This window comes from Cygnus olor, chromosome 25 (assembly GCF_009769625.2).
Source record: "Cygnus olor isolate bCygOlo1 chromosome 25, bCygOlo1.pri.v2, whole genome shotgun sequence".
Classification (NCBI taxonomy): Eukaryota; Metazoa; Chordata; class Aves; order Anseriformes; family Anatidae; genus Cygnus; species Cygnus olor.
Window position 1 is genome coordinate 4,341,514 of NC_049193.1, and position 14,253 is coordinate 4,355,766.

At 47.7% G+C, this 14,253-nt stretch overlaps 2 protein-coding genes and 1 long non-coding RNA gene across 3 annotated transcripts; 2 read left to right on the forward strand and 1 right to left on the reverse strand.

Annotated features, from left to right (window-relative positions):
- Positions 1-1,250: 1,250 nt before the first annotated feature.
- Positions 1,251-2,192, forward strand: LOC121059454 (olfactory receptor 49-like). Its single transcript, XM_040536329.1, has one exon. It carries the CDS (start codon positions 1,251-1,253, stop codon positions 2,190-2,192), a length of 942 nt encoding a protein of 313 aa, XP_040392263.1.
- Positions 2,193-5,421: 3,229 nt separating this feature from the next.
- Positions 5,422-7,115, reverse strand: LOC121059551. The gene is made up of 2 exons (XR_005814575.1): positions 6,707-7,115; positions 5,422-6,138 (listed from the first exon to the last, which is right to left on the reverse strand). It is a non-coding gene; the product is annotated as an uncharacterized LOC121059551 (long non-coding RNA).
- DAD1 (defender against cell death 1) lies at positions 6,807-10,116 on the forward strand. The gene is made up of 3 exons (XM_040536411.1): positions 6,807-7,115; positions 9,203-9,353; positions 9,915-10,116. The coding sequence occupies exons 1-2, from the start codon at positions 6,866-6,868 to the stop codon at positions 9,331-9,333; spliced, it is 381 nt and encodes a 126-aa protein (XP_040392345.1). The 5' UTR covers positions 6,807-6,865; the 3' UTR covers positions 9,334-9,353; positions 9,915-10,116.
- The last annotated feature ends 4,137 nt before the right edge of the window (positions 10,117-14,253 follow it).

The window sequence follows — 14,253 nt, forward strand, 5'->3', positions numbered from 1 at the left end:
TAGTATTTAAACTCAAGAAAAATCTTTGTTACTGAGGGAGTCTCTTGTTTTAAGGGACCAAGCTCAGCTTCCAGATAATGTCTGTCCATCTGTGGTATTAAAAAAGGATGTCCTATACTTTATGTGATTTGGGGGGAGGGGGTGTTCTATTTGCATGGTGGTTTGGTTTTTTTTTTGGTTGGTTGGTTGTTTTTTTTGTGCATGGTTTGTTGCTTATTTTTTGCTTTTTGTTTGTTTTTGAGAAAAAAAAACATGAGCTGCTGGTAATAAACGCCTGTGTTTTGCTAACACTAAGTGAACTAAGGGAGAAAGAATTGATGGGAGTAGTGTTATAAGGATAGTCATAGTGTCCTAGCTCAGATTTACCCTTTTGTTGAATATTTTGTAAGTTGCACTTGAAGAGGGAAAATGAGATGGCAAGTTTGGTATGGGCTATGAGTTGTCTAAGATGTGCTTGCTTTCCCTAGTGCATTAGACACTGTGCATTAGACACAGTGCATTGGACAAAGTAGGGTAGGATGGTGTAGTGTGGAGGGATACTTGGAGACAGGTGCCACGAAGAAGAAAGCATGACCATCAGCATCAGAGTTGATCCACTGGAGCTACAGTGCTGAGGTTAAATGAAAAGTAAACAGAATTTCTTCCCCTACTTTCCCCCTTCTCCCTCTTTTACTTTTGCTTAGTGTGGTATCCATCCATTACTTGATGCATTTTCCCTTTGCTCGGTGGTAACCAGCTCTACAAACTTGTCTTTGTAGCACTGCTACCCATCTATCCAGCTTTTTCTTTGTAAAGTCTCTTTCCCTCTCTCTTTTTCTTTTTATCTCCTTTTAACTGCAGCAAGTTTATTTTCTGCCAAACTAATTTATCCATCACTAGTGTGTCTAATCTTCCTCAGTGTCTGTCTACATTTGATGGAGGATAAATACTGTCATTACCATTCAGAGATTCATAGTCCTAAGGTCCAAAACAGTTCCTGCACATGTACCCCTCTCAACTGTCCTAAGAGGGGACCCATATGTGTTGTTTGAACTGGACTGAGGACTCAGTATTACAAATGGAGCTTGGGACTCTATTTACCTGAACTAGATTGTTTAAATGTAGTTACTGCAGCTGCTCCAGTCTCTCCCAGGGGGTTACTTACTGGTATCTCCCTTATATGTTAACAAAACCATATTCACTTGTGTTCTGTTGTTTTCCACTAGTTCTCAAAATGGGTCTTTTCTTGTTCTGCTAGCAATGAAGATTCAATGAACCACACAACAGTAGTGGAATTTATCCTCTTGGGGCTGACCAACAGCCGCCATTTGGAGATCATCCTCTTTCTGATTCTTGTGATTGCCTACTTCTTGATCCTGTTTGGAAACATTACTGTCATCAGCATCACACTTGTGGACCATTTACTTCAGACTCCAATGTACTTCTTCCTCAGGAATTTTGCCATTTTGGAAATCACTTTCACCTCCACATTCATTCCTAGCACCCTATACAGCCTTCTGACAGAGAGGAAAATAATTTCCCTGCCCGGTTGTTTTCTTCAGATGCTGCTTTTCTTTTACTTGGGTACCTGCACATTTTTCCACGTGGCAACAATGTCCTTCGATAGGTATGTTGCCATCTGCCGCCCCTTGCATTACACAGCTATTATGAACAACAGATTTTGCTTCCAGCTGGTCCTGGCTTGCTGGGCAGTGAGTTTTCTCCTGATGTCTCCTCCCATCATTATGATTGTCCAGTTGCCTTTCTGTGGTCCCAATGTCATGAACCACTTTTACTGTGATGCTTCACAGTTGTTGCAGCTGTCCTGCACAGACACATGGTTCATTGAAGGACTGCTTTTTATCCTATCGATTATCATTGTGCCAGGTACCTTAACAATAACTGTCATTTCATATGGTTGCATTATTATCACCATCTTGCATATGCCATCTTCCTCAGGAAGGAAGAAAACATTTTCCACTTGCTCAGCTCACCTTATGGTGGTGACTGTATTTTACAGCACATCTATTTACAGGTATAACCGCACAGCGCAACGGGGTGGGCAGGGCTCTGACAAAGTTCTTTCTTTCTTCTTCTCTGTGGTGACTCAGATGCTTAACCCATACATCTACTCACTCAGGAACAACCAAGTCAAACAAGCGTTGAAGGAGAGCATGTCAAAGGCATTTTCTAGCTCCCTGAGGCACCCATGAGAGCTGGAGTAGACCCTCCAAGTGACTGAATTGTTGCCCAGATGCATCAGCATTGTGGAACTGAATTAAAGACTCTGAATTCAAATGGTTTATGCTTTATGCATGTTACATAGTACCTTTTTCTATTAGAAACCCAGACATTCCAACACAGAAAGGGGCTTTTAGCCCTCCAGTACCTGCATTTGGTTTTGCCTGTGTGTTCTTTCCACTTGGTTCTAGTGGGTTAGCCTTGGCTAACAACCAAATTCCCACCCAGCTGCCCAGTGTAGGGCAGAAGAATTTCTTCCTTATATCTAACCTAAACCTACCCTCTTTTGCTTTAAAGCCATTACCCCTTGTTCTTTCACTACACTCTCTGATAAAGAGATCATAACAATGTGTAATAATCACTGTGATGTAACATATAGACAAGTTAATATAGTGTGTTGTTTGTATGTGTTTTGTTTTTTTTTTTTGTTGGTGGTGGTGGGCATGGTGCTTTTTTGTTTGTTTATTTGTTTTTCGAGATATTCTTCCTGTTTGGTTCTTTAAATACAGCTAGGTTAGAAGGTAGATTTATGTTTGCCCTAACAAGAGCTGAATCTTTTTGGACTGCTAACATCAGTAACTTTCTGCTTTAAAGCTTGTTTGCTGTCTTTACATTTCCTAGTCAGTGGATTTGGTTATCTTTACTGACTTTGATATCTCTTCTTTTTCTTCATATATAACTTCTTTACATCTTCTTTCTTTGTGTATAACTTCTATGGATGAGGATCAGGGGGATGGCCAATAGGGTGGACATCCTGTTGGGGGTCTGTTATAGACTGCCAAACAAGGATGAAGAGACAGATGAGGTGTTCTATAAGCAGCTGGCAGAAGTCACGCAATCACCAGCACTTGTTCTCATGGGGTACTTTAATTTCATGGACATGTGCTGGAAGTACGATACAGCCCTGAGGAAGCAGTCTGGAAGGTTCCTGGAGTGCGTGGAAGATAGCTTTCTGACAGCTGGTTAGTGAGCCTAACAGAGGGGTTGCCCGGCTAGACCTGCTGTTCACAAACAGAGAAGGACTTCTCTAGACAGACCACTTATCTTTGGGGTACTCAGCCTCCTGACCTGGAAGTCTGGGACGAGGAGCAGAAGAACCCCCCCCTCCACCCCCCCCAGTTCAGTTGGTAACTGTTACAGAATCACACAGAATCACAGAATTGTAGGAGTTGGAAGGGACCTCAAGAGATCATCGGGTCCATCCTCCCTGCCTAAGCAGATTCCCTAGAGCAGGTTGTCCAGATGGGCCTTGAATGTCTCCAGAGAAGGACACTCCACAACCTCCCTGGGCAGCCTGTTCCAGTGCTCTGTCGCCCTCACCGTGAAGAAGTTCTTTCACATCTTGGTGTGGAACTTCCTGTGATCTATTTTGTGGCCATTGCCCCTTGTCCTATCCTCAAAAACCACTGAAAACAGGTTGGCCAAATCCCTCTGTCTCCCACACTTAAGACACTTGTAAACATTAATAAGATCCCCTCTCCGTCTTCTTTTCTCAAGACTGAACAGACCCAGGTCTCTCAGCCTTTCCTCATAGGAAAGATGCTCCAGGCCCTGAATCATCTTTGTGGCCCTCCGCTGGACTCTTTCCAGGAGATCCCTGTCTTTTTAAATAGTCAGAGACCTGCTGCTCCACCTGGACTGTCGCAAGTCCATGGGGCCAGATGGGATGTACCTGAGGGTGCTTGAGGGAGTTGGCGGATGTGATTGCTGGGCCGCTTTCCATCATCTATCAGCAGTCATGGTCATCCGGAGAGGTCCCAGATGACTGGAGACTTGCTAATGTGACGCCCATCTATAAGAAGGGTTGTAACGACTCAGGGAACTACAGGCCTGTCAGCCTGATCTCGGTGCCAGGAAAGGTGGTGGAACAGGTCATCTTGAATGCAATCCCACTGCATATGTGGGACAACCAGGGGATCAGGCCCAGGCAGCATGGATTCATGAAAGGCAAGTCCTGCCTGACCAACCTGATCTCCTTCTATGACAGGGTGTCTCCCCCAGTGGATGAGGGAAAGGCTGTTGACATAGTCTACCTAGACTTCAGCAAAGCCTTTGACACAGTCTCCCACAGTATTCTCCTGGGGAAGCTGGCAGCCCATGGCTTGGACAGGTACACTCTTTGCTGGGTTAAAAACTGGCCGGGCCCAGAGAGTGGTGGTGAACGGAGTGAAATCCGGCTGGCGACCGGTCACCAGTGGTGTTCCCCAGGGGTCAGTGTTGGAGCCCATCCTCTTTAATATCTTAATTCATCATTTGGACAAGGGAATTGAGTGCACCCTCAGTAAGTTTGCAGATGACACCAAGTTGGGGGAGAAGTGTCGTTCTGCCAGAGGGTAGGAAGGCCCTGCAGAGGGACCTGGACAGGATGGGTTGATGGGCAGAGGCCAATGGGATGAGGTTCAACAAGTCTAAGTGCCAGGTCCTGCACTTTGGTCCCAACAAGCCCATGCGATGCTACAGGCCTGGGGCAGAATGGCTGGAAAGCTGTGCACAGGAAAAGGATCTAGAGGTGTTGGTCCATGCTTGCCTGAACGTGAGCCGGCAGTGTGCCCAGGTGGCCAAGGAGACCAACGGCATCCTGGCTTGTATCAGGAATCATCCCAGCCAGCAGGACCAGGGAGGTGATCGTCCCCCTGTACTCTGCCCTGGTGAGGCTGCACCTTGAGTACTGTGTTCAGTTTTGGGCTCCTCACTACAAGAAGGACGTCGAGGCCCTGGAACGTGTCCAGGGAAGGGCTATGAAGCTGGTGAAGGGTCTGGAACACAAGTCCTATGAGGAGTGGCTGAGGGAACTGGGGTTGTTTAGTCTGGAGAAGAGGATCTCGGGGGAGACCTTATTGCTCTCTACAATTACCTGAAGGGAAGTGTTGTGGAACTGGGGTTCAGCCTCTTCTCTCAGATAACTAGTGATAGGACTACAGGGAATGGCCTCAAGTTGCACCAGGGGAGGTTTAGGTTGGAAATGAGGAGACATTTCCTGTCAGAAAGAGTAGTCGGGCACTGGAATGGGTTGCACAGGGAGGTGTTGGAGTCACCGTCCCTGGGGGTGTTTAAGGAAAGGTTGGACGTGGTGCTTAGGGACATGGCTTAGTGGGTGATACTGGTGGTAGGGGGATGGTTGGACCAGATGATTTTGGAGGTCTTTTCCAACCCTAATGATTCTATGATTCTTATTACAGATGAAAAATGTCAACACTTACCTCCAGTTACAATTACAATTTTATTTGTACTTGGGCCACCAGCACTTTTGGTGTTTACGTATTCAGATCACCAGGAATACAACCTCAACAAACTTTATTATTACATTCCTGTCATAACAAGGGGTGATGACCACGGGAGCCAGGCTACAAGGAGATACTTTCTTTAACAACTACAGATCATTCTACAAATAATAAAAATAATAAGCCAAATCGATAACTAAACCGAAACGTATACACATGGCTTGAGTCAGTGCTTGTGAGGTCACTTGTGGCTGAGGAGTTAATAGGGCAGGAACAGTATCATAGCTTGTGTCTTTGATTGTGAGGTGGCACAGACTGCATAGGTGGTGGAGATATCTGCTGCTGGTCTTCCTGCTCACTTCTATCATTTCTTCAGTTCTTTGATGGGTTTTGTGTTGGGGCACTTGAAATAAGGAACCGGGCAGTCTTCTTATCAAAGGAATTCACGAGGAAAGGGGGGATTCTTGGGAGAAAGGATAAATAGGCTGTAACATGGTAATTTAAGGTTGGACTGGTAAAGAAACCTCTGCTCTCTATTGCTGACCTTGCAACACTTTAGTTTAGTAGTTTAGTTTAGTTTAGTTATTTTACTTTTTAACAGTTTAGATTAAGTGTCTGGGTCTCAGGGTTGGGCTTTTTTTTAGGTTGTTTTTCTTCCCCCTGGAACGACAGAAGAAACCACAAGGATGGAGAGAGCCTGAAATAAGAGGAAAACGAGACAGCATCTTTTAGTTTAGAAAAAAAAACCACACACACACACACACACACACACACACACAAAAAAAAAAAAAAAAAAAAAAAACAAAACAGCTTTTCAAGAGGCCAGAAACAGAACTTTCCTGCCCAAGTCTTGCTGCTGTTTAAATCATTCCAGCTTCCCTGGCACTCCCAAGCCAGGGGTGCTCTGACAGCTGATGCTAAGGGGCTGCCGCAGCAGAAGCAGGCACGCAGGAAGCCCCTGCCTTCTGCCAAGTGTGTTCGTGTCACTTCAACTACACCAAGGCATCGCTCCCGTAGCCTGAGTCTTTGCACACTCGCTCCCATATGGCTCGTGTGCTTGCTCCCCCTGGGTATGTTCCCCAAGGGCTTGTATTTGTTATTAATATTAATATTAATATTAATATTAATATTAATATTAATATTAATATTAATATTAAAATACTCCTCGGCTCTCATTCGCGCCTGGAAATCGCCAGGGCATTGGGCGCAATAAGGCTTCGGCGCATGCGCCAGCTGAGAACCCCACCCCTCCCCACCGCACGTACCGGCGCGCGTGCGTGCAGTGTCTGCTGACACCTCGCTTCCGCCCTTCCCTGGGCAGAACTCGGCCTTCAGGGAGGTCACGCGCCTGCGCTTCTCAGCCGCGCCCCGGAAGCGTTTCCCGGCGCTGCTTCCGGCCACCTCAGCTCGCTCCGCACCTCAACATGTCGGGCGCCGCGGGGTCGGGCGCGGGCGGCGCGGGGGCCGCGGGCTCGGTGGGCTCGGTGGTGCGGCGCTTCCTGGCCGAGTACGGCAGCGGCACGCCGAGTCGCCTCAAGGTGCTGGACGCCTACCTGCTCTACGTGCTGCTCACCGGCGCGCTCCAGTTCGGCTACTGCCTCGGCGTCGGCACCTTCCCCTTCAACTCCTTCCTCAGCGGCTTCATCTCCGCCGTCGGCAGCTTCATTCTCGGCGGTCAGTGCGGCCCCTGCGCTCGCCTCGGCCCCTGCGCGGTTTCCCCTGGCAGCCAGGGCATCCCCGTGGCAGCCGCTTTCGGTGGTTTCTGGGGACAGGACAAGGGGCAATGGCCACAAAATGGAGCACAGGAAGCTCCGCACCAACATGCGAAAGAACTTCTTCACGGTGAGGGTGACGGAGCACTGGAACAGGCTGCCCAGGGAGGTTGTGGAGTGTCCTTCTCTGGAGATATTCAAGGCCCGTCTGGACGCCTACCTGGGCAGCCTGCTCTAAGGAACCTGCTTAGGCAGGGGGATTGGACCCAATGATCTCTTGAGGTCCCTTCCAACCCCTACATTTCTGTGGTTTTGTGATTCTGCTTACTTGCTGTGGCGACGTCTTAAGGTCCATCGGCAACCTGAGAGCCCCAAGCAATGTGCCAAGCCCCCTGGAGCTCAGAGTTCCCACAGAAATGGGAAAATCTCTTTTATTGACCACAGCAGCCCCTTAGAGATCCCCAAACGACCCCCGGCAGCCCAGGGAGCCTCTGCAGCAGCCCCTGAGACTCCCCTGGCAGCTGGCAAGTCTTGGTACTTGGTATTTTTCTAGCAATTCTTCCTGGAAACCGGGAAGTTGCTATAGCAACAATAAAATGTTCTGAGCAATCTGAAAACTGCAGAGTTCCATGCTGCCTAGCAGCCACGGGTGCCCCCTGCTAACCTTAAAGCACACAGCTCTGCTCCTGGTAACCTCCAGGCTTGTTCCCCTGCAGCTGCCGCATCTCCTCGAGAGCACCCTCAGCTGTGACCTCTCCCAGTGGGCCAGGCCTGGTGGGCTCACCATGCACCACAGGAGGATGCTCTTCAGCAGATGGTGAGCCTGCAAGGTTCTGTCCATGGGCACTACAAGGCCCAGCTCCTCATCAGCCACAGGGTGTCCCTGCTTCTCCGTGTTGGTCTGGGAATCCTCCCTTTTACCATCTTGTATCACAGAATCATAGAATGGAGTGGGTTGGAAGGGACCTTTATGATTATCTAGTTTCACTCTCCCCTGCCATGGACAGGGACCTCATCCACTAGATGAGGTTGTCCAGGGCCTCATCCAGTCTGGCCTTGAACACCTACAGGGATGGGGCATCCACAACATCTCTGGGCAACGTGTTCCAGTGCCTCACCACCCTGAGTGAATTCTGAGTGAAGAATTCCATCCTAACACCTAATCTAAATTTCTTCTCTTTTGGTTTAAAACCATTCCCTCCTTGTCCTATCCGCATAAGCAAAAAGTTGTTCTCCATCTTTTTTTGTATAAGCCCCCTTTAAGTACTGAAAGGCTACAGTGAGGTCTTCCCAGAGCCTTCTCTTCTGCAAGCTGAACATCTCCAGCTCTCTCAGCCTTTATAGGAGAGGTGCTCCAACCTCTGATCATCCTTATGGCCCTCCTCTGCACCTGCTCTACAGGTCCACATCCTTCTTGTTTTCGGGGCCCCAAACCTGAATTCAGGATTCCAAGTGGGGCCTCATGAGGGCAGAGTAGAGGGGGACAAACACCTCCCTCGACCTGTTGGCCACTTGTCTGATGCAGCCCAGGATGCAGTTGGCCTCTTGGGCTGCAGCACTGCTGGCTCATGCTGAGGTTTTTGTCCACCAGAATCCCCAAGTCCCTCTCTGCAGGGTTGCTCTCTTGTATTGATGTCTTTCTGTAGCAAACATCCTATGGTGAACCAAAACCCTAGCAATGACTGCTTAAAGATGTTGCTCTCCCATAATGCACCCTAAAAAACACCTTTCTTCCCTGCAGCCCTGCCCAGTGCACCCAGTAGAGTGTTGCTTGCCCCGTTTTTGTGCCTGTCCCATCCTGTTATAAGCCTGTTCCACTCAGGTCTCGTTTGGACACCCCCTGTAGTGCTGTGCGAGAGCTGACTGCGTGTCAGCCCCATGCAAATCCCCTGACAGTGATCTTGTCTCACAAGAAAGATAGAGTTGACTTTTCTTTTATGCTGGTGGAACAGTGACCTGAACTGAGGTGGACTGCCCTACCAAGGCTATGCTTCCCACCATGGCTTCTCTTTGTGATCTCTGATCTCTCATTTTCTCTCTACTATGCAGTTTGCCTACGGATCCAGATCAACCCCCAGAACAAAGGCGAGTTCCAAGGCATTTCACCAGAGCGGGCATTTGCCGATTTCCTCTTTGCCAACACCATCCTGCATCTTGTCGTTATTAATTTTGTTGGCTGAACTCTAGAAGAGACTGTAAGGTACTGATCCATGGGGCCACAGAAGGGGCAACACCAGCACACATGATTTCTCTATTTTTGTAGAGTAGGGAAAAAACTAGAAAGATAGTGAAACCAGAAGTCTAGCTCCTAGCTTTCTCCAGGACAAGAACAGTTAATCCATTTTTCTCTACAGTGCTATAGGGCAAGAATTTAGTGGCTTTTGATTTTGTGAATTTATTTTTTGTCTTTCCACGTTTAAAAGGCAGCTTAGCTAGGTGTGTCACAGAAATCTACCCATATTTGTCTTTTATATGAGAAATATGCCTTTATTTCTTGAAGGAGGGTCTCTAGGGGCTGGGACTCCTGGTCTCTGTCCCTGATGGTTGTCCTGTTTGGAGGCCATAGTATGGCTGGTGTCCAAGTTTGAAGTTTCTCAGCAGATGAGAGCAAAGAGTTAAGAATAGGGAGAGTTTGATGCTAGAAAGTGCACAGCATGTTCTATTGTTACAGTTGCAAAGAGCCACAAGCTGTTCGGAGCTTGTGGTGCATTTTCTCTCCCTTTCCAGATGCATTCTTCATGTTATCTTTCTCTCTTTACAGGTCTCGAATTCCTCTGGGGTTCTGATGTTAAAACCTGTCGTAGGGAAGTGTTGTTCCCCGTCAGACTTGTAACTGCTTCCATGGTGAGGAAGGGGAAGCAGGGAGTAAATTTTTTTTCTACAGACTGTCCTATGGAGGGGTCTACTGCCTCATTTCAGTTACTGTAATCCTTTCTCTCAATAAAGCCCTTCATAGTACTGCACACTTTTCCTTGCTGAAGACAAATACGGAGTTTCTTCCTATACCCAAGTTCCCGCACTCATGATTCCCTGTTTTTCCCTCCTTCTCTCTCTCCCTTTCTCCCTCTCTACCCTCCAGGCTTTTATTTTGTGCCCCAGTTTCTGGGGGAAACTGGAAGCAAGTTGTCATGGAAACACAGATGTCATCTTCCCTTTATCTTATGGAAAGTATGTTGCCAACACAACCCCAGGCTTCAAAGCTGCAGAAAGCTTTGTTTAGACTGTGGTTAGAGATCATGAACGGAAGGAAGCTGGGGGTGTCATTCAGCCTATGCCCACCTGTATCCATCTTGGCAACCCTGCCCCCAGAGCAGGGGAGTTGAAACTAGATGATCTTTAAGGTCCTTTTCAACCCAGGCCATTCTATGATTACCACGGGCCTTCCCATATCCCTCAGCATCACATGGGGCACAGCTGGATGTGCCAGCTGGGCTTACAGGCTCACAGAATCACAGAATCGTCTAGGTTGGAAGAGACCTCCAAGATCACCTAGTCCAACCTCTGCCCTAACACTAACAAGTCCTCCACTAAACCGTATCACGAAGGGCTACATCTAAACGTCTTTTAAAGACCTCCAGGGATGGCGACTCAACCTCCTCCCTGGGCAGCCCATTCCAATGCTCACTAAGGCTTGGTTTTTCTGCAACCTGAATTGCTGATAAACCCACGGATGTTGGAAGGGGCTGCCAGGCTGTGTCAGTGTCTGGGACAGAGCTGCGCTTGAGCTGTCCTGGCACAATGGAGAAGGTTTTCCTCAGATTAAACCTTGAAAATCTTTTCTCTTTTAAGGTACTGTGAAATGCTTAATCTCAATGGCTTTAGCCCTTGAGCATTGCCTTCTCAAGCCTCAGCTAGCATCTGGTTGAAGCCAATTGCTTTTTAGTCATGAGGGAAATTAGAGCCCTGCAATGATCAAATTATAGGCACAGGGTAGGATGTTAGCTCTAGCTATTCCTTCCTGATCATTGGATGAAGAATTAACCTGGGTTACCTTTAGGCTTGAGGCTCTGTCCTTGTACTGATCCTGCTTCATGCTTGCCTTGTTTGGTCAGCAGCTGAAACACTGAGTAATAAAAACATATACTAAGGCTATGTTACAAAGGAATGCTTGACTGTTGGCATGCAGGAGTTAAAACATGGGGTTCAATAGCTTCAACATCTCAGCATTGGATTATGGTACCTGTTTACCACCTTTTTCCATCTAGCATTTCCAGCTGTGCTGCAGCCATTAAAACCGTAGAAGTGTGACATACGGGCCTCCAAATAGTCCTGAATAGTCAGGTATGAGGAAGCAGGGTCTTTACTGTCTTGAAGGGTGTTGTCTGGATCTGTGGTGGGAACAGTTCATGCCAGCTCTGACCCACAGCCACCCAGGCATTAGGCTGGACTTATATACAATGGTGATACCAACTCTGCGCTGATGTTAGGGCGCTGGGGACCAGACAGAAGACTTAAAAGCATGTAGGAATTGTAAATGAGCCACTGGGCTCTTTTTCCTATAAGAAGAGCCCTCTCTGAAACAGGCCTGTGGCAGACAGACCCAGCGAGTTCACAGGAGGAGGAACATGCACAGGGTCTCCACTGAAGCAGCTGCTGCTGTTTGCAAGCCACGAGTGCCACCCTGTGGGGTCTCTGCATTGGTCTACCCATGCTTTGGCTTCAGGGAGAGCTTGAGGCTGGGGCCCTCCTGTGGCCACTACGTGGTGGTGTAAAGAGAGAAACCTTGTTTTGTGGGGTTTCTTTTTTTTTTCTTTTTTTTTTCTTTCTTTTTCCTCTGAGTTTTAGTGGTTTTCAGTGCCTCTAGTTACCATAAACTAAGCCAAGATTTCAAGTCCTATTAGAGGTACTCCCATGCCTGAATGAGCTTCAAAAATTCTGTACATGTCTTCAAACTCTGCTCCTTAGAAAGATACTAGAGGTCCCTGTGCACTATGTAGAAAAGGGCAAGAAGGAAAGTTGCTTCGTGTACAGGGCTATGTTTAGTGAGGGATGACAAGCACAGGGCGTTTTCTCCAACAAGACCCTGAGAAAAGGGTCCTACCAGTGGGTCCTACCCATGGGTAGATATTAGGGGGCAGGAGCTGGCACAGGGGAGGGTGTAGGTGGACCATGGCACCATCTTCTCTGCCAATATGAGAAGATTCTGGCCTCCCCCATGTTTCTCCTTTGTCTTTTGGGTCAAAAGCGGAAGGATTTTCCTGCATTGAGTCACTGCCTGTAGAAGAGGGTGCAGAGATGTATCAGCACATTCAGAAATCTTACATGCTTCTAAGACCTTCCCCCCTGCTGCTGCCCTCCCCCCCACCCCCCTCCCCAGTTATTTCTTTTCTCCCCTTCCTGTGCTATGCATAGCTCAGTCTTTCCTGTTGCACCCAGAACAACTCCCCCCCACACGCCCAAGATAAGGTTACAGTGAGGGGGCAGGAAGGGAGGGTGTCTTAACCTCATTCTGCTTTGGTTTGTGGTCTAACGTCTGCTCTCCTTTTTCACATGCTTCTCCTCCCTGCCACGTGCCACACCAGCACTGCCCCCCCCCCCCCAACCCCTGTTTTGCACTCCACTTTACAGAGGAAGAGGTTTCTGCGGTAAGATGTAGGGGAGTATCAAAGGGTGACCCAGATCTCAGCACTGGCGTCATGGAACTAGTGGTGCGTCCTTTCCTGCCCCAAATGGGCCATGAGACTCCCTCTTCCACATCCTGTCTTACCATGTTATTTCCTGCCTTTGCTTTGCACTGTGGTTTTTCTCTCTTGAAATAAACAAGAAACCGCATGGGGGGGGGGGGGGGGCAAGCATCAGTTGTGAGAGAGGATCAAAACCCTAATCTCGCAGAGCATCTTTGAACGAGACCTACAAATTCAGTGCTTTGGAGATAAGGGTCACTTCAGTCAAAACATGACTTTAGCTATGTGCACATCCCCTCACAGCTAGGAAGGGTTTGAAATGCAACACACAAGATTTGAGACAGTAATATTTTTAAAAGTGATGTTAAAGGTAAACGAGTATGGAAAATTTATTTTCCACATCCCTAAAGGTTTTCAGAATGAGGTTAGTCAATTGGAAATGTGTGAACATGGTACTGGTCTTGCTTTGTAATTCAAAAATGGTTTAGGCAGCTTCACTGGATGCTGTTTCTCTGTGATGCAGCAGCTTTCACCATAAGCAAAATGCGAGGTTCAAGGGATGGCTGGAATTTAAATAGCTGTGGGATTTTTGCAGCTGGTTAAAGATGAGAATGACTGTTCTTTCAAGAAAGAGTTAAACAAATGAGTCCCTGAACGTCTCTTCTATAAGATAATCAGAGTTATAGACCTGGAATATTGGAAGTTGTTCCTGGACAGGAGAGGTCAGTAACAGTCACCCAGCAACAGGCCATCTGCGAAGTGGTCAGGTGGCAGCACCACAGCAGGAGCTCAAGGAGACTTTGTTTTGCTGCTGCTCAGAACTGCAGATTCAGATCCCATGGCAGGGGTGCTGATACAGACTGCGCAGAGAGGCCCTCAACATATGAAGCACCAGGACTTTCGACTAAATGCATTTAAGTATGAGCCTTTCCAAAATCGGAGGTCCTTATAATGGCTGTGAATCCACCGGGGTGAGAAACATCCTGTGAGAGAGAATCATGCCACCCAGCATAGCAAGGCTTTTCCTTACCACTTAGTTTGGGCACCAATGTGAGGTATAAGCAAGGCTCAAGATTTGCAGGGAGGTTATGTTTCCCTCCAAGCACCTTTCTTGTCTCTTCCTCCAGAGGAATCTATACTGTTTCAGAAGATGGAGAGACCATTGTCACAAAAGGAGAACATTTCCTTTCCAGTCCTGACTGTGAGAGCCTGAATTTGGAGACTCAGACCAGTCAATGTCAGTAATGTCATTAATGCAAAGCAGGTACCTTGTTCTCCCATGAAACTTGAGAAGAGGAGACATTTAGGGGCAGGATATTACAGACTGCTATGCTTCCCGTAGGAGTAGACAACTGCCTTCAGGAACCTGTACCACTTTCTAGTCCTCTTACTGTTGGCAAGCTGTATTTCACCACTGTCTTCACATAGCACAGTGCCTAGGTTTGGAGGGGATGTGCACGCTTCTGTTCCTCTCTC

What these genes read in the sequence shown, in the direction of transcription:
- LOC121059454 (XM_040536329.1), top strand. Translation starts at nt 1,251, where the DNA reads ATGAACCACACAACAGTAGTGGAATTTATCCTCTTGGGGCTGACCAAC.
- DAD1 (XM_040536411.1), top strand. Translation starts at nt 6,866, where the DNA reads ATGTCGGGCGCCGCGGGGTCGGGCGCGGGCGGCGCGGGGGCCGCGGGC. An exon ending in CGGCAGCTTCATTCTCGGCG is followed by an intron (nt 7,116 to 9,202) that starts GTCAGTGCGGCC and finishes TCTACTATGCAG; the next exon opens with TTTGCCTACGGATCCAGATC.